General features: G+C 38.6%; 1 protein-coding gene across 1 annotated transcript in view; it reads right to left on the bottom strand.

The window, feature by feature from the left end:
- Positions 1-222: 222 nt before the first annotated feature.
- LOC308556210 (uncharacterized protein) overlaps positions 223-20,153 on the bottom strand; it is a 91,800-nt gene continuing 71,869 nt past the window's right edge. The window contains exons 19-20 of the mRNA XM_081135381.1: positions 2,350-2,440; positions 223-599 (exon numbers count right to left, since the gene is read on the bottom strand). Coding sequence (XP_080991507.1) covers positions 522-599; positions 2,350-2,440 — 169 coding nt within the window. The 3' untranslated portion in view covers positions 223-521. The remainder of the gene's footprint in view (positions 600-2,349; positions 2,441-20,153) is intronic.

Raw genomic sequence — 20,153 nt, 5'->3', positions numbered from 1 at the left:
AGGAATACTACAAATGTGTTAAAATTTTCTAATAATGAATAGACTGCTTCTTTGAACCTGAACTTAATCTGTATGCTTATGCATAAAGATTGTTTAGAATAGGTAACATGATATTTAAAAACATTTACAAAGAAGAGTAAGATGGTCTTCAAACAAATAACAAGATTATCCCAGCATGGATTCGGGGATCAGAGAGAGAGAGAGAGACTCTAAAAGTGAATATATTATTAAACAAATCACAGTTTATGAGGTTTTTAAAGTATATGCTTGACAGAAAAAAGAACGTCACCAAAGACCTCTGGGATATATCTATCACTTCTGTTGTGTGTCTCACATGTATCTTTGGTATTTGTAGTTCTATATTGTTAAAAATCACCTATTCTACCTGTGAGTGACCACATTTTTAATGATGGCATTCAATCTACCAAGCTAGTGTTACTTTAATGCGTATTTTCTACATTTTACTTTCTATTCAATTTTGCATTTGTACTAAGAATACATTTCCCAAAGCTAAAGCTCTTTTAGCCACCTACTAATGACTTTAAATCAGGAACATCTTTTATCTGGAAGTCCAGAACCATTTGTCCAAGCGCTTTGCCCTGTTGAACAAAACAAACAGAACAGTACCAAGTGTGAAAAGGATTCTATTACAGTTATTAATGTTCATGTCACACATTTTAAAAAAGTGATTTCTATATAAATAATTTGGGTAAATAAGATTTTATCTGCTATAATGACAATACATTTCAAAAACACATACTGAGGGAACACAGTTATAAATAAAATATATTACTACTAGACGAATTCTATGTGAAGAACAAAATGAAGAGAGGTTAATGTGTACAAGGGACATACAGTTCCCAAATCAGAAACTCAATGTTTATATGGGAATGTACTAATTGCAAGAAAATGATAGAGAAATAAATGTTTAAGGGGATAGTAAGAATCACAGAGCAAAATAAACAGATAAACATGAAAGTAAATTGAATATATAAAGCAGGAGGGGGTAACATCCAGCACGAGGCAGGGTCTGGTCCTCCCAAGGCCTCACCAAAGACAAGCAGTTCCAGCCATCACATTAGGGGTGAGTTAAATGTTTGACCAAATACAGCAGGGTAATTTTTAAGTTGATACTTTTGTATGGCCCTTGAATGATGTTATAAATATCCAAATGACCCTTGGTAGAAAAAAGGTTTCCCACCCCTGAAAAGGAACTGAAGTACCTCTGTTCTGCTAGTGATTCGGCATAAAACTACAAGTAATTTTAATTTCATCAATGATGCTATAGGCCATTGGCTTAACAAGGAGCATAGCTGAAGATGTAAGATGTTTTTATCAACTTTACAATTCTTTCCTTTATGCAATGGCTACTGTATAGCTTAGGGTGACTTCATGAGTATAAGATGATTCAAAGGACAGATTAAATAACAGGCAATATTTAAGGCTAAGGAATATAGTGGACCGAGTTAAGTTACTGATTTTAGTTCCTACCTAGGATGACCCAGACATATTTCAACCCAATTCCATAGTATCTGGCTTCAGCTGGTTCTGGACCATGATAGTAAGATAATAACTTTCTTTACTTCAAATAATGTCTCTCCTTAATTTACAGAATGCCAAATGTTCTTTAGCTTCAAGATCAGGTCATATAGTAACTTTTTTTTTTTTTTTTTTTTAATATATATATCTTTATTGATTTCAGAGAGAGGAAGGGAGAGGGAGGGAGAGAGAGAAACATCAATGATGAGAGAGTCACTGATCGGCTGCCTCCTGCACCCTGACGGGATCGAGCCGGCAACCCAGGCATGTGCCCCGACCGGGAATCAAACCCCGATCGCCTGGATCCTAGGGCGACGCTCAACTGCTGAGCCACCCACGGCCGGGCAGTAACTATTTTCTTAAATGTGGAGATACACTACTAAGTTTCCTCTCTTGCTATAGGATCTTCAAATTCTCTAAGGTCACACTCATTTAAATGAAGATAATGAAGGTGGGGGTAGGGGAGTGGGGGGGATTAATCAAAGAATTTATATGCATAACCCATGGACACAGACAAAGTGTGGAGAAGGCCTTGGGGGGGCGGATGCTGGGTGGAGGGAATCAATGGGGAAAAAAGAGGGACATCTGTAATACTTTCAACAATAGAGATAAATTTAAAAAATAAAATAAAATAAATGAAGATAACAGAGTTTTACTAAGTTATCCAAAAAGACTTTACTCCTATTTTCTTCCTCCTTCTGAACTGAGAGCTCTGTATGTGTATGTGTTATGTTTTATAGGATGTTGTTGATACAGGCTGATGTCAACACAATGTGGGAGAAAGAAAACATTCGATGTTTAGATGCTTACCTGTGGGTCGCTTCTCAGGGAGGCAGTGCCTCCACCACCGAGGGAATTTTTCAAAACAAAGTTTAATGCATATATTCCTGGCAATTCATATCTACAGAATTAAGAAAAGAAAGATGAACTATAACAAATTTTACCAAATATAAAGACTGCTAAAGGAAATATCTACCTCCCAAGGAAACCTGGGAAGTCAGCCTTATGATAGCCATAAAATAAATTAAGGTAGGAAATTCACATTTAAATATACATAAAAATTTTACTCCAGAAGGCAGTGAGTGAAACACCAAAGCTGCATCCACCCAGAATATCTTTACTCAAACAAGAAAAGCACTTGGTAAATGGGAAGAAAAAGGCAATTTTTTGTAATAATTTTTAATTTTGACATAACTACAAACTTCCAGAACAGTTGCAAAAATTGTATAAAGAATTCCCATATATTCCTCACCCAGATTTTCCAAATCTTGCTGTATCCTTTTTATCTATATTTCTAGCTTTCTCTTTCTCTCTGTGTACCCCCCCCCCCACACACACAGACACACAATTTCTTTTTCTGAACTGTTTGAGATATGTTGACATAAGCTGCAGATACGATGACCTATAACCCCTAAGTTCTTCAAAGTGTTTCCCAAAAGTAAAGACATTTTCTTACATGTCACAGCATAATTATCAAATTCAGAAAATTAGTACTGCTACAACTCTCTAATCTACATATTTATTTAGAATTTGTCAATTGTCCCAGTAATGCCTGTTATAGCAAAAGAAAAGCCTAAACCACACATTGCAGGCAGCTGTTCTGTTTGGCGTGTCTCCTTTAGAACAACTCCTCAGTCACTTTCTTTCTTGGCACTGACAGTTTTGAGGAATGCAGGCCTGCTATTTTGTAGCATCTCCATAAATGTGTGTTTGATGTTTCCTCATGATTAGATTCATGTTTTGCATTTATGGCAGGAATGCCACAGAGTGATGCTGTTTTCCTTTCATACCCATAGGCACATGTTGACTTGTGTCACTACTAATGAGAAAGGGAAAAGCAGTCAGTGTCTGACATCTGGGATCTGAGAACGCCACCAGCTTGGCCCTGCTGTTGCTAGGAGATATGCTGGCCCTCACAACCCGGCCTTGGTGTTCTGTTGAACATGAACTATTTCCTAGAACACCACTTAGCCAAGCCCCCCCCATCACGCCTGAACACAGACAAAACAATGAACAGTGTCCTCATCACACAAATGGCCAGACATCCCTCTATCCCAGCTAACACAGGGCGGGGCAAAAGTAGGTTTATAGTTGTTTTTATGGAAAATAATACAATAATTAATAAAATAACACCAGAATAAACTCTGTTTCACGCACTCACAACTGTAAACCTACGTTTGCCCCACTGTATGATGCCTGTGGCTTCTTTACCAATTACTGCTCTAGCTTCAGTCTAGTCTCCCTACCTTCTACGGAAGATTTAATAAGATAGCCAATGATAAAATTACCCGCTTCCTGGCAGCACCCAATCCAGAACCACTTCCTTAACCCCTCCCCCAAATTATCTAACACAGGCCCCAATCCTGTAAGTCCTATGTTCTGCATCTCACTGAGATGTCCCACAGCTTCCCATTTTGTGAATTCTCCCTCACTGCAACAATTCATAAACGCAGCTTGGTCAACTATCGCTGTGTTCCTGGTGGTCTTAGGCTGCAAGACATGGACACTAGTGATGATAACTTTGATCAGTTAACATATATCTGCCAGGCTTATCCATTGTAAAGTTACTATTTTCCTTTTGTAATTTATAGGGTGTCCCCCAAAAATGTAATACACATACTTTGAATAACTATAAAGACAGTGTTTATTAAAATACATTTAATTTTCAAAAATTGAGCTATCAGCTGTTAAAGTGTGTATATATTTTTATGGACACTCTGTATATCTTATGGGGTGATACTTTGAGACTATGTGTATACCCTCGTAATATCCAACTTTCTATCATAGTTTTTTCATCCACTGATGATTCTTGCTTGAATCAGTTATTACTAAGATGGTTGCCTGTGATATTGTGATATATATATATAGTCTTCCTCAGAGTTTCGGGCACAAAGCTCCTGAAACCTTTGGAATTTCTCAAGTGATAAAGATATCTGTTGTTATGTTAATGAGGTGACTTTTGCAATGATCCTAGATCACCATGGGATGAGACCTAGTCACCAGAGGAACCAACTATGTGATTAAAGGGGAGGGGAGAGGGGTGGAAGGTTGAATCAATTGCCAATATCCAACGATTTAATCAATAGTGCTTATGTAATGAAGTCTCTATAAAAACTCCAAACGACAGGTTCAAGGTTGGTGAATGTGGAGGGAGAATGGCCTGCCTGGAGAGCGCATAGAAACTCCGTGCTCTATCCCTATGCATCTGTTCCATTTGGCTGTTCCTGAGTTATACTCTTTTATAATAAATTGATAATCTAGTGAGTAAACAGGTTTCCTACGTCCGGTGAGCAGCTCTAGCAAATTAATCAAAACCATGGAGGGGTAATGTGAACCTCTGATTTATAGTCAGTTGGTCAGAAATACAGGTAACAAACAGCCTGGGCTTGTGACTGGCCTCTGTAGTGTGGCGGAGGGACAGTCTTGTAGGACTGAGCCCTTAACCTGTAGGATCTGATGCTGTCTCCTGGTAGATAGTGTCAGACAAGAGTTGAATTGTGGGTCATCCAGTTGGTGTCCAGGGAATTGGTGATCATGTGGGAACATCCCCACATACACTGAAATTGGGCCCAGGAACCCAAAACATTGCCAAGTGGTAATTTTTCAATTTTCATCATTCTAAGGAGTTAGATTTCTATCACAATGAAAAGCTTCCCATTCTCCCCTACTTATTAGTATTGTTTCGGATCTCATTGTATTCCTATTTTATTCAATGGATTACAATCAATTAATATTTTGCTTATTTTGATAGTCAAATTATTCCAAGTTTGTCTTATGGGAGCTCCTTCAGACTGGCGCATGTATTGTTTTGATTTTTCTCCATCATTCTCTGAGCACTTCTCTACTTGTGGCCACCCCAAGATATTCCAAGTTTAACCTTTTCCCTTCTTACCCCAATCCTACAGTCAATCATTTCTCCACACAGCCTTTATTTCCTCTAGTGTACAATGGTACTTAGAAATAAAAACTGGACACGTGCTAAGTTCATTGCTTCTGGGCCCTCTCAGCCAACAGAAGAAGGAAACAGCTGTATATATACATATACATATCCACATGCACATTATACATTATAATCTATATCTATTTCCACGTCTGTCTTCATTTACTAAAAACTATACATTTATCCTGATACTTCCAATCTAACCCTCCAAAGGTCCTTCCAGAGTTGGAAGTCATTTTAGGTACACACATACCACATGGATGGGAGGTAAACTGCAATGGCAGCTTTAACTGGAAAGCACGTTACAGGATAGGTACAGCACGGTCCTTATGAATATGCATGTCTAGTGCTGTATATTAGCAGCCCCTCTTCCTAAGGCCCTGGTTAGATTTAGTCATAGTTTCTTCCAGCCACCATCCTTACAGTTACTGGTCAGTCCTCCCAAGTATCAGCAATGGTAATGATGCTTTTTGTATCAGCGATGGGCTTCCACCAAACCTAAAGTGACTTTTTCCCACCGTCACTGACAATTAGTTTGAAAAAGCCTTATGCTTTTCAAGTACAACTTGCATTTTAACCCACAGAAGAAGCATCCTTCCAGTTTCTTTGCTACAGACTTAGCATTAGTGCTAGCACACTGCTACCAGCCTTAGAATTCAGAAATGTTTGTTAGGACACAAAATTGGTGGTGGCAAGGAAGAAGTCCACACATAGCATATATTGTGTTAATCATGAGGCTAGTATCAGAAAGTTTTATTTTTGTTTTGTTTTTTGCCTTCCAGCAGTATTAGCCTTTGATCATGGACTTAACCATATACCACAAAGTATATGCTGATGTCAGAATATCTCAATAGACAGTTCAAGAGAGTGTTCACAGGGAAGATTTACTAATGATCACAAGACAAACTTATACTGTAACTTCTGTCTGGTGCTCATTGCGCTTAGAGCATGGAAAAAATGTTTATAAACACACACACGCATACATTAACAGTATGTACTAATGGACTGTTTTACATATGGCATATTTATGCTTATGTGTACATCAACACTGTCCAGAGCAGTGTGAAACAGGGTATTTGGACCAAGATGTGTATCTGTGAAAGGAGTAGAGGCAGAAAGAGGGAAATTAAATGAAAAGGGAAAAGCTAGCTGAACTGCTTAGATATAGGACAGATATACTGTTATCTAGTAATAAACTATTTTCCTTCAGTTATGATATTTTAAACAAGTTTTTGTTAATTTCTTGAATAAAAACATGGAAACAAATGTAATAGAAAACTATGAATAAAACCAATAAAATTAATATGGAAGTAGAATAAATATCCTGATTGGTTGCACAGGCACAAATATGAGTTTATAAATCCACCATTTGTTCTAGAATAAAGATTGACAGGAGACAGCTTCATCAACAACGTCTTTAAAACTATTTTTCATTTTGTTTTGACATCTTCATGCAGCATATATTGTGTTAATTGTAAGACTGTATCAGAAAGGATTATTTTTTCCTCTTAAACATTTTACCTTCAAGGAACTGAAACAACTAGCCTTTGGGGTTTTTTCCCCACTGTGCAATTTTACATATTATTAAGTACATTCATTATTACTCAAATTAAAGCCATGTTTAAGAGCAATTTCTACATGTGTTATTTCAAGCAAAGATTAATTTTAAATAAGAAAACCTGCCCTAGGTTACTACTTCCTTTGTCAGTTGATGACTGTTAATATAAATTTGACCCATTTTTTCCCTTATACATATAACCAGGTGTAATGTGGGCTTAATGAGGAAATTAAAATTTATATATGAGAACTGTTATTAATCATACTTTTAAATACTTCTGCCCTGCTGTGCAGCATATATACCAGCCTTCCATAACGATCTAGGGCAGTGGGTGACAAGAGAATATTATAAGGTCCTTCATGAGCTCAAAGAAAAATGAAATGTTGGCCAAGACTGATTCATATTATTTAAAGTTGAATTACTTTAAGCTTATCAGCGCTAGATCAGGGTAAAGCTCCAAACCACACATATCATACATCCCATTATACCTTGGAAGCATCAGTGTCCAGCTCTGCAAGAAGAAATAATGCAAGCGGGAGTGTCACCTGGCTGCAGAGAGGGAGGCTCATGGGCATTCCCTTGTTGAAGTCAGGTGATGGAGTGATCAAGGGCACAGACTTGGGAGGTAGACTGCCTGGGTTTGATCCTGGGTCAACTACTGTGACTTTAGGTAAATTATTTCATCATTGTGCACTGTACTTCCTTCCCAGGGTCACAAGAAGGTTGTGAGGAGAAGTAAGTGAATAAATAAGTGCTGGAAAACCCTGAGTAAGTTAGACAGACTTTCACTAAATAATACCCGTTGAATGGATAAAGCTTAATATATGCTAATGGCCTTCTACTTGCAGGCCATTGTGGCTGGACTTAGATGCTACTACACATGGGTCTTTGATATGGTTGATGGGAAATTACCTGGTAAGCTTCAAAAAACTGGATTCAATGACCATTTTATTTGCCAATCAGATTATGTCCTGTGTGCTCACTTTCATGAATCAATAGTAAATTGGGAACATATGCTATATTAAGTGCTGGCAATATGAAAAGGTATAGGACATCATCTCCACCTTGAAAGGCCTTAAATGCAGAAGATAAGACATACACAACAAAGGACTGCAAAAGGTGGCATGTATTAAGTGATAACTATGTGACATAGATAGAAAACATATTTGCATGGGCACTGGCATACTAACCCAATTATTTTCCCTGGAATTGCTCTTTCAATTTTGTATTGCTACTCAAGGCTTGATGTTTAATTGGTCTACTCTAGTTCCAAATGTTCTATTTCTCTGATTTTTGTTTCGTTGTCATATTATTGTTTTGCTGAACCAAGGTCTGGTCTGACTCCACCTGTCTAACATCTGGTGCTGTTCTCACCGCCAACATAGCTATAGCTAATACAGGAACCAAAAATTAATCTACACACCAAGCTCTTAATTAGACAAGTCTCTTCAATTTAAACACTACATAAATTTAAACACTACGTAAATTAAGTTCCTTTTTCATATCTACAACTGGAGAATGATGCGGACAACTGGTAGAGGCAATAGAAGAGAGCAATAGGAGTGGTGAAAGATTTATAAAACAGATTTCTATAAAAAGCTAAAGAAATTTGTGTTATTTAACCATAAGAAAATAATCTAATGAGTAAACATCACTCTACAGGGATTGCCTGCAGATAATTTCCACAGAAAGGATACAGGTGATTGGCCTTGAAGTGCATCTAATATATGAGAGGCATGAGAACTATACACATCAACGAAGTCGAACAAAATTAAGTCAGGGGCCTGCTACAGGCTTCCTGACACAGAACTCAGCTGACCAGAGATGCAAGCAGATCACTACGAGCCTCCGGAAAAAAAAAATTTCAGCAAAGATTGATTAATAGCTATTCACTCATACCTTATCATTTACCTGTACCATAAAGGGAAAACACAAGGCCTCAAAATATACCATGTAAAGGTAAAGTTAATCCCAACCTTTCCCACTCTATTTCCCCATACCAGCCACGTAAAAACAGATATAAGCTCAACCTCTAGAGATGGTCGGAGTTTCTCTTCCTTCTCACGGGAGGAGAGTCTGCTTGCTACTCTGTCTATGGGGCAGTTTTTCCTTCTGGTCTCTCTTCCTTCTCTTGTGAGGAGAGACCACTACTCTGTCTGTAGAGTGGCTTTTCTTGCTTGTCCCCTCTGCTCAATAAAACCTGCTTTTCCACTTTAGCCTCTTGCCTGGCTCCTGTCTTAAATTCTTTCCTGCTCAAAGCCAAGTACTCTTTTGGCTCCGGGCACGAGTCCCTACTGAGACTGGCCCCTCTGGCATCACATTCAGAATTATTTAAATTAGGAATTAGAAAAATGGAAAGAACTGCAAAGTAGTGTTACCCAAACAGTGATCTGTGTGCAGGCAGCATCTACATAGTCTAAGAGTAGTCAGAATTGCAAATTTCTAATCCTTACCCATTACATGAAGCAATGTGGGTGGGGCTCTGCAATCTTTACAAGCACTGCAAGTGACCTATGCAAACTCAAGTCTCTTAAACACTTCTCTAGGTTTCTGCTGGGAAGGATGTACTCTAATACTCATCAGAAAAGGTGGGCCTTTGTCTTTCTCCAGATTGCTAACCTGAATAGCAAAATAACTGGACCCAAACTGTACTGCACACCATTCATTGCAAATGTTGCTTGCCAAGCCCATTAGACTTCCCAGGCACCCCAACCTGCCTGTCTGCCTCACCTACCCCTCCTCTCCACCCCCCACCAAAAAGTAAGCAGCTCAGCCTTGGAAGTGCTAAGCACTCACCCTGAATGCTCACTGCCCAGCATAGACTGTCAGCTAAGGATTTTAAGAAAAGTGAAAGTAATGAAAAAAAAGTCATAGAAAGGAGAAAAAAAATTATAGAAAGATAAAATAGTGACAGAAGTAGGGAAATAAAGTCAGAAATAACAAGAATAGGAAGTATGAACATGACAATATAAGAAGAGAGGAGATCATATCTAAAGTCAGAGTTGAGTTCAATGAGAAGGGCAAGAAAAGAAGTTTGGAGGTGATATATAAGGGTGTGGCTGTAAGGGTGACATGAGTCAGCACATGAAAAGTGCACCAGTGCTTGGCAAATGGTGAACACCATACAAGGGCTGGTATGACCATAACTGTAATTGTTACCACTGTAATTAGCTAGTTATTAGTAATGGAAAGAAAGCAAAGGAAAGGCCAGACATTATAAGCATGGCCATCTGGGCAGCTTCACCACGAAGCTGCAACTTTACACTTCCCCAGGAACCACCGGTCCATTCCCTGCAAATCACTGGGGAAGGGGTCCAGCAAAGGGGAGATGGAAGCATGCGCAGTAGTCAGGGTGATGCGGGGAAGGTACTTTCCTGTCAGTCTAACCTGGAAACAAATATCATTGACAAGGAGGGCGGACCTCAGTGCAAGCCCTTGAAAATTCGGGAATACTGTACAAAGGAATTCTCTCTCTCTTGTTCCTCTGGCTTTGCTCCTGCTTCCTTGCTCTCATCTATGTTCCCTCCATAGCCCTTTGGCCCTATAAGCCACATGGACCACAGCCATGTGCACTGCACACACAATGGACTGCAGCTGGGAACACAAGCTAAGCTAGCCTGATGCTGGACTGGACTGTGCAAATATGGAGCAGATGCTCTGGGCAGTGGCTTTAATCCTAGCTCTGCTGAAGACACAGCAGGACTTTTTCCTTGGCTAGATGGAGGAAAATGGGACCTTGGAAATTCAAGCGTTTAATTCCACACAAATAAAAATCATTCATTTTCCCTTGCAAGTCTCAGAAAATTCTTTTTCTCGTGACATCGCAAGAAGCCCACTTCCACCAGCAACAGGTAGGGACATGGAGAGTACCTCACTGAAAACACAATGAAGAAAAGCAAAGTGAAAGAGCAAGAGGTAAAAAACCACATTAGCCAACCATGTTCCAAGGATAATACAGGAGCAGCCCTTTCTAAAGTAAGGGAATGAACCAGGTGACTTCTATAATATTTCACCATTGACGGTTATAACACGGCTGGAGTATTATATGGCACATACACACAATATAGTATGTCTAAATATAATTAACTAGGAAATATCTGTGGTATTTATTCCTTTTTAATTTTTCAAATTGAATTGGCACATCTAGGCCATTTATTTCAAAAAGTTATCTTTAAGCTACATTAAGAATAACTTTTTAAAGTAAATATTTATAGAGTAGCATTGCTAATAACAAATTCTTGTCTTAAAATGTAGCATACTTTAAATTTGATAAAAGCTCATAAAAACATAAAAGTCCTCTGTTCTGGCTGGCTTAGCTAGCATGCCTACACAAATAGGAGCCTTCTTAATTACTTCCTTCAATGCGCTGAGCTTGGTTTCAGTATTCCTTAGAGATCCAACTTCCGGCAGAATTTCCTGTCAGTTCGGCCTACATTATTATTGGTGAATTACATAGAAAAGTAGAACAAATCAATTGATTATAGTCTGGAAAGTATTAAATGAAAACACAAGAAAGAAAATGTATCTGCACAGAATCTACCAACAGAAACAGCAGATGATCAGACTAAATCTCAGAATATACTAGTGAAATTCAACTGTCTCATTGGCCAGTGTTGGTATTGCTTGTCACCATATAGGTATGCTTAAAGCAACTAGAAACATATTTACACCTTCCTTCTTAGTGAAGTTATCAAATGGCAAAGGAAAGAATATGATTTTTCTCCAATTTTACTTATCTAGAAAATAAAAATCTTAAATTTAAGTGTATTATAGTTTTCATGATTTAACTTGTTTGAACACTCCTAGAAAATGATGCTATACGAAGAAAATCCCAGACCTTTAGGAATCAATCTAAGCAGTAAGTCATTCAAAGATACTCAAAGAGATGCTTTGTGGGGTATTCCTTAGTACTGGTAGGAAAGATTAAGATCCAATTACTCTGGTGAATTTATCAGAAAGAATGCCAAACCATGTTCTTTGTTTTCAAGAAAATTTCAGCTGTGTGTGTGTGTGTGGTGAGGGAGGTGAATGGGGGGTGGTATTGCTGATCAGAAGGTAAGCCATGTAGTAGCCACATGCTTCTCTGGTTAACAAAATCAAAAATTGCACTTCTAGGTCTACACGTTTCCTAGGGTTCGGTTCTCAAGTATGGATTCCAATGTTATCCAAATACTGACAATGACCCTACTATTTTCAAATTTTTCTGAAATAATGTTTAAATTCAACACCCCATGCTATTGATGCTAGTTAGTCCAAATGATTAGAGCAAGTTAATAAGTACAAAGTTGGAATGACACAAGGTAATTAGTCTTTCAGTCCCTAGCGCAAATGACTCTAATCCCAAGACATTCTACAAATAACAGAGGGGGCAGAGTGAGAGGGAGGGGATGAACTGGTAGGATTCTATCAACATCCTTAGAGATCAATAAATATACCACATCTGCTTAAATATTTAAAGAGGAGGTGTGTTTAGGTGACCCAGGCTTCAGGACACTATGTGTTTTAGTAGATTGTGGTGGGTTTAGGTGACCCAGGCTTCAGGACACTATATGTTTTAGTAGACTGTACAGCCATCTCCTGGGAAAACCAAATGTGGGCATAAATCTATAGCTGGGTTCTACTTACACACAGAAGATTTAACTTAATTTAATACTAAATATACAAGGAACTGTTACATTCATAGAGAATGCACTTTATTACTTTATTCAAATACTAAATATTCACTGAAACAAACTGAAGAGCAATAGCATACAGGGTGGGGCAAAAGTAGGTTTACACTTTTGAGTATGAGAAACACAGAGTTTATTCTTGTATTGTTATTTATTAATTATTGTATTATTTTCTATACAAACAACTGTAAACCTACTTTTGCCCCACCCTGCATGATCAGCCTGTGAGTTGGATAGTAGAAGTAAAAGGATGAAAAGAGGTTACACACAGAGAAAGGGTTTTAAAGTCAAAATCCTGGACACGTGAAATATTTCCGAATAAGAATGACAGCATGCTGTGTCCTTGTTTGTGACGAGCAGAAGTGAGGTTAAGAGGGTTGTTAGAACTGAAGGAAAGAAACCCTGAGTTCAGCATATTTGATAGGTGATTAGCATAATGAATCATCTCAGCACAGCAGTGGAAAGGGCACCTGTGAAGCAATGTGGAAATTATCAAGGAATGTGAGAGCACTGGGAGTCTAGCAGTGAGAATGGTGAGATGATCAAAAGTACTGATTTAAATATCAGAAGAGAAAAGATACTGAAGATATTGGACCCTCTGTGAAGTCCTTGAAGACAAGGACCATGTCTTACTAAAATTTAGATTCTTAAGAACCATCCAAGATTTATTTAACCTGAATCTCTAAAAATTGGGCCCTGGAAACTACTTTTATCAGACTCCCCTGGTATTTGTTAAACTAGCTTTTGGGAGCTACTGGGCTACAAAATCTAGTGTTGAAAAAAGGATTATATAAGCCCACTGTATCAGTCAGTATTCAGTTGCAGGTAATAGAAACCTACCTATTTTAAGCAGAAAGGCCTAAAATTGAGAAAATTAGGTGCATATAAAAATTGTTGTAAGAACCAAAAGGGTAGGAATCTAAGTGAGCCTTCAAGAATGACTTCCAGAACAGACCATACAAGCAATTTTCAACCAGTGTGCCCCAAGAATTTTTAAAACATGCAATACTTGACTACTTAGTCGGGGCACTGACCTATTTTCTCTCAGATTGTCAAATAAAAAAGTAACAGCCAACACAACAAGAGCCGTCTGGTGTGAATGAATCAAAATTATACTTATCTTTTGTCAGATCAGCAGAAAATATATGTTTTTGATGTACCGCAGAATTTTAGTAATTAGTTTATGTGTGCCATGAGATGAAAAAGGTTGAATATTGCTGCACCATACAATTGACCCACCAGTAGGTGGCACTGCTACTACTACATTCAAGAAGGTGAGGCTTTCAGAGGCCCCTTTAGTTGTAACACAGAGATTACCAAACTACCACCTAGTTGTTGGCTCAAAGAATGCATCACCTTAGATAAAATTCAGCAATCAAGAAGCTAACACCGTATCTGTTAGCTCTAGAGCCCCAGTGCTCCTGCTCAATCTGTAATGGAAAAACAGATGCCCTGTGCCTTGCTTCTCAGCACCTACAAAGCTGCCGAATACTGAGATTTCTTCTACTACTGATGAAACACCCCCCCACACAACTCCAGTGCCTTGACTGTCATTCACACTTTACCAAACTTCTATCTTTCAAACTCTCTTCAGAGGCATCTGACAAAATCTTAGTCATATCTAGAAACCAACCTCTCCAGTATGAGAAGACAAACTAGGAATGGTACGGGTGCTGGGGGCCCACGCACCATCACCACCACAAGCATTTACTAAGTGCTGTTGGCACTGAGCACAGCAGGTGCCCCAAATCCCCGAGTCAGCTTTTTCTCCTCCACAGCAACTATTTTCTCCATTCATAATCTTTAATCAGAACCTTTTCACATCTCTTATTCACTTTTAAATCTGCTGTCAACTGGCTTTCATCCCCACCATTCCACTGAAACTTCCTTATAAGATTACAAATAGACTCCTTACGGCTAAATCTAAAGAATAATTCTATCTTTATGTTACTTCATCTATCTACGAGATTTTAACAAAGTTGACCTTTCTTTCTTGAATTTCCTTTCCTTGACGTTCATGTAACTGTCTCTGACTGCAGCTTCTTAGTCTCCTTGTTATCCTCTCTTCCTCTGCTTTTTCTTAATTATTGATGTTTCTTTAGGTTCTATCCTGGGTCTTCAGTGATCTTATCTAATGACTTTAATTAATTACTGTGTCTGTTCTGATGACTCCCATCTTTCTGGTAGATATCTCTCTCCAGAGCTCCCTATATATCCAAATGTCTGTCAAATGTCTCCTTCTGGATACCACAGGTAAAACTCATCTTTCCTCAAAACTGCCTTCCTTCTATCTTGCCTATTTCAGTGAATGACAGCACCATGCAAATAGCTGCTTGACCCAAAAGTCCAAGAGTAATTTGGATTTCTCCCTCTTCCTCATTCCTCACATCTAAATCCTCTTCATCCAATCTCTTAAAAATTCACCATACCTATTTATTTCTTTTCATCTTTACTGCTACTATCTCAGCCTAGGCCACAATAATCTGTGACCTAGATTACATGAACAGTCTTACCTTGTCCCTCTCCCAGACATTCTATTGTAGCCACATTAAACATTATGGCTGTTTAATTTTCTATCTCCCCACTAGAGTTTCTCTTTTGTTATATTCCAAGAAGTTGTCACATAGTAACAAATAATCATTTGTTCAATCTAAGAGGGAAGGGAAGAAAAGAGGTCAGAATGGCTTTCACTGGAGAGATTACAAATGAGTTGATATCTTCAAAACTTTTGTTATATTGAAGAAGTTGGTAAGAGGGAGAGAGGTTAAATATGAAGAAAAGTTTGTTTATCAAAGAAATAGAATTCCACAGGGCACAGTAACAAGGCTGTAGAAAATGTACATAAAGCAGAGCTTCCTAACTTGTATGCCATGTGGCATGCCGGTGTGCCCCAAATGCTTTACAGGAGAAATTGGACAGTAACTGGGATGCTGTAATAATAAGATATACAGAGAGAAACACAGGCATAAGGAATTAAAATGGCAATAAATAAGGACCTATCAATAATAACCTTAAGGACTTTAAGGGTGAGATCAACAGCAATACCACTGACTTCATTGGATAGATCTTTCAGACAAAAAGTCAACACAGAAACAGTGACTCTAAAGGGCACACTGGATCAGATGGAGTTAGTGGATATTTACAGAATTTTTCACCCCAAAGCTGCAGAATATCCATTCCTCTCAAGTGCACATGGGTCATTCTCAAAGACAGACCACATGTTAGGACACAAAATCAGTCTCTACAAGTTCAAGAATATCGAAATCATATCAAGCATCTCAGATCACAAGGGCATGAAATTAGAAATCAACTACAGTAAAAACATTCAAAAACATTCAAACATATGGAGGCTAAACAGCATGTTATTAAACAGTGAATGGGTTACCAATAAGATCAAGACAAAAATAAAAAACTTCTTGGAAACAAATGAAAATGAACACGCAACAACCCAAAATCTATGGGACACAGCTAAAGCTGTCCTAAGAGGGAAGTTCTTAGCACTGCAGGCCTACCTCAAAAAACAAGAAAAATTTTTAGCAAACCAGCTAAACCTACAACTTAAAAAATTAGAAAGCTCCCCCTGTGAAGCCATCCAGACCAGGGCTTTTGTTTGCTGGGGGTATTTTTTACTACTGCTTCGATCTCATCAGTTGTTATTAGCCTATTCAGGTTTTCTGATTCTTCCTGATTCAGTTTTACATGATCTCACTCATATGTGGAATCTAATAAACAAAATAGACTGAGGAACAAAATAGATCCAGAGACATAGAAGCATGGAACAGACTGATGAATCTCAGTGGGAAGGCGGGGGTGGAGGAGTGGGTGGGGAGAGATTAATCAAAGAACTTATATGCATAACCCAGGGACACAGACAATAGTGTGGTGATGGCTTGAGGAGGAGGGGCGTAGATGCCAGGTGGAGGGGATCAATGAGGAAAAAAGAGGGAGATATCTGTAATACTTTCAACAATAAAGATAAATTTAAAAAAATAATAAAATAAAATTTTCTAATCTTTCCTGCAAAAGCTTTACTTTCCATTCTCAAAATTTATTCTATTACCAGTAAAAGAAAATGGACCTAAAATAACACAATTTAATAATCCAAACTATTTTAAATGCCTCACCCAAAAAACTCTCTCAAAAAATTAGTTACATTTAATGATTTCTTTCACTAAAGATATTTTTTATTAAAAAAGATATTTTCACTACTGAATACTAGCTTACAAATTGATACAAAAACTCTATGAAAAAGTGATCCAAGAGTCAGAAATATTTATTAAGCATCTACTATGGCTTACCTTCAGTGCTTTGTGCCCAGAAGGAAAGAATGTAAGGACAGGATAGAGGATGAACAAAACATACTCAGTATGCTTCGAGGAGCCCATAGTGCCAGAAAGTCGATACAACTTTAATACGAGATAGAGAGATGCATTTCAAAGCAAAGAAGAAGGTGATTAAAGAGTAAAAATTAGGATTAAAGAGGGTTCACGGGGAAGCATTATTTGTGCTAGGATTTGTTAGGATGCGTGCATTTGGTTGTGAAAAAACTGATGGGAAGAACAGCAGGTTGTATTATTTTGTTTTTTAAAGATTCGTTTATTGATTTTTAGAGAGAGAAGATGGGAGGGGGAGAGATAAAACACTGACAGGCTCCTGCATGCCCTCTAATGGGGATCGAGCCCGCAACCTGGGCATGTGCCTTGACTGGGAATTGAAATGGCAACCTTTCGGTGCACAGGACAACACCCAACCAACTAAGACACACCAGGCAGGGCTGGACTGGCAAGAGTTTAAACATACAAGAGGAAGAGCTGGGGTGGGATGGGATGGGGTGGGATGGGACCAAAGCCTTGGGTGGAGCTGTTGTTCTCCTTGGAAAGGAGGTGAATGATGTCTTTCTCTGAGAGGGGAGGAAGGAGAACATGGTGGGTACAGACAGGAAATTGCAAGGGGAAAAGGGAGCAAATTTAAGTAAGTTTTCTTGAATGATATGAAGAGCCTGAGAAAACAAAAATACGAAGTTATGAGTGGTTTTGAGAATAGCAAAAAAGTGTTGGAACTGTTAATGCATCTAGGAGTCACGTGGAGATGACTACAAGTATTGCCAATCATGGGAGTGCTATGGGCATTTTGTGCAGGGTAATTATTGGTTTTGCAGGACTGTCCTGTGCATTGTTTGGCATCATTGGCTCCTGTCCACTCAGTACCCGTGCTCCTCCCTGTCAGTCATTGTAATAACTGGAAAACACCCACTCATTTCCAAAAGCCCAGGGTTAAGAATCACTTAGCTGACATTAGACAGGTTAACATTACAGTAGAACAACATCGCACTAATATATGATCCTTCCTGCACTAATATATAATCCTCCCCAGGAACATTCAGGAACCTAAGATCAGAGTTTAGTAGTTTTAAAAGATTTAATAAGAAGATAGTAAAAGAAATGTTCCTAGATTTCCCCCACTGGTTGAGAAATTTATATCATCCCCAACCTATCTCAAAAGAGATGTTTCCAATAAGAGCAATTGCTAATAAGCACATAGCATTTTAGAGCCAAATACAGTTGCACAGCAGATTATTTATTGCCAAATCTGACATTTTTATAGGTTATGTATGTCTAAACCCTGATCCAAAGCCTGGTTTTATAAGCTTGGCCCTTTGCCCAGGATATGGGGGTAGGGAGGGAACAGAGTAGAAATTCCAGAAGGAGGCTAAAGTAAATCAGAGGACTTAGCCTCAAAGAGAGCCCCTGCTGAGGACTCCAAGCAGAGCAGGGCTATCCCACACAAACATGGTTTTGGTAGTTCGAAAATGCAGCTGATGATTTGCCTCAGTAAACACAGCCTTAGAGGTACTGACATAGTGGCAGAGCCATTTATGAAAGACTTGTGTATCTGCCTAGACAGAGAAAAGGTCTAAGTTAGCCTTGGCCAGGTGGCTCAGTTAGTTGGAGTATCGTCCCATAAATCAAAAGGTTGTGGGTTCGATTCCTGGTCAGGGCACATACCTAGGTTGTGGGTTCAATCTCCAGTCAGGGCACCTATGGGAGACAACTGATCCATGTTTCTCTTTCATATCAATGTTTCCCTCTCTCTCTCTCTTCTTCTCTCTAAAATCAATGAAAACATATCCTCAAGTGAGGATTAAAAAATAAAAAGGTCTAAGTTAAACATAGCCTCTTATTAAAAGAAACTTATAGGAACTGATTCTTAGTACTCCCTCAGAGCCAGACCTGAGCTTCTGCCAATCTGGGTATCTTATGTTCCTTAAGACATTCTTAATATGCTTTACTAAGTCATCTGATCATGACCTCAGCCTTACCTAAGTCTGTCCTGTATGACTAAGCCAATGGGCTTCAACCTGCCAATAGCTTCACCCTACTTTGACCCTAGTCTACTGGATCATAGCCCTTCAATTAAGCCTTGCTCCAGTGATTCTTCGGTTGCAGCCTCAGCCAATTTTAAACACTCCGCCCACTCAAAACACTGATAATGATCTCTTTGGTATTGGTCCTCGCCTGTCTTTCACAAACTCTTGCATAAACCTAACTGCAATGCCCTGCCTTCTAATCTCCTTTATCAAAGTACAACAGCACTTTCCATTCCAATAGCTTTTTTCCCCCCAATTTATCTTTATTGTTGAAAGTATTAGTAATATCCCTCCTTTTTTTCCCCCATTGGTCCCCTCCACCCCACATCTGCCACCCCCTCAGGCCTTCACCACACTATTGTCTGCGTCCATGGATTATGCATATATACATATAAGTTCTTTGATTAATCTCTCCCCACCCACTCCCCCACCCTTGCCTCCACACTGAGATTCATCAGTCTGTTCTATGCATCTATGTCTCTGGATCTATTTTGTTCTTCAGTCTATTTTGTTTATTAGATTCCACATATGAGTGAGATCAGGTAAAATTGAATCAGGAAGAATCAGAAAATCCAAATAGGCTAGTAACAACTGATGAAATTGAAACAGCAGTAAAAAAAACTCCCAGCAAACAAAAGCCCTGGTCTGGATGGCTTCACAGGGGAGCTTTCTAAATTTTTAAGTTGTAGGGTTAGATAGTTTGCTAAAAAATGTTCTTGCTTTTTGAGGTAGGCCTATAGTGCTATAAACTTCCCTCTTAGGACTGCATTAGCTGTGTCTCATAGGTTTTGGGTTGTTGCGTGTTCATTTTCATTTGTTTCCAGGAAGTTTTTGACATTTCCAAACATCTAAAATAAGTCAAGGCATTTCAAAAGATTCACCTGTGGTGTGAAAAGCGTCCAGTGGCTTTATTTTGAGGCAAAGGGTATCAAAAATAATGTAGAACCTCACTGTTGCTTTTAGTCAGGCATAAAACACTAATGAGCTAAAACAGAGAAAACTTTGCAATGTGTTTTCAGCAGGTGCTTAAGACCATATTCCAACATCAAAGAATACAGAAAAAATTATTTATATAGAAGT

This window comes from Miniopterus schreibersii, assembly GCF_964146895.1.
Source record: "Miniopterus schreibersii genome assembly, chromosome: 4".
NCBI classification, from domain to species: domain Eukaryota; kingdom Metazoa; phylum Chordata; class Mammalia; order Chiroptera; family Miniopteridae; genus Miniopterus; species Miniopterus schreibersii.
This window is presented reverse-complemented; position numbering and strand designations above follow the sequence as displayed.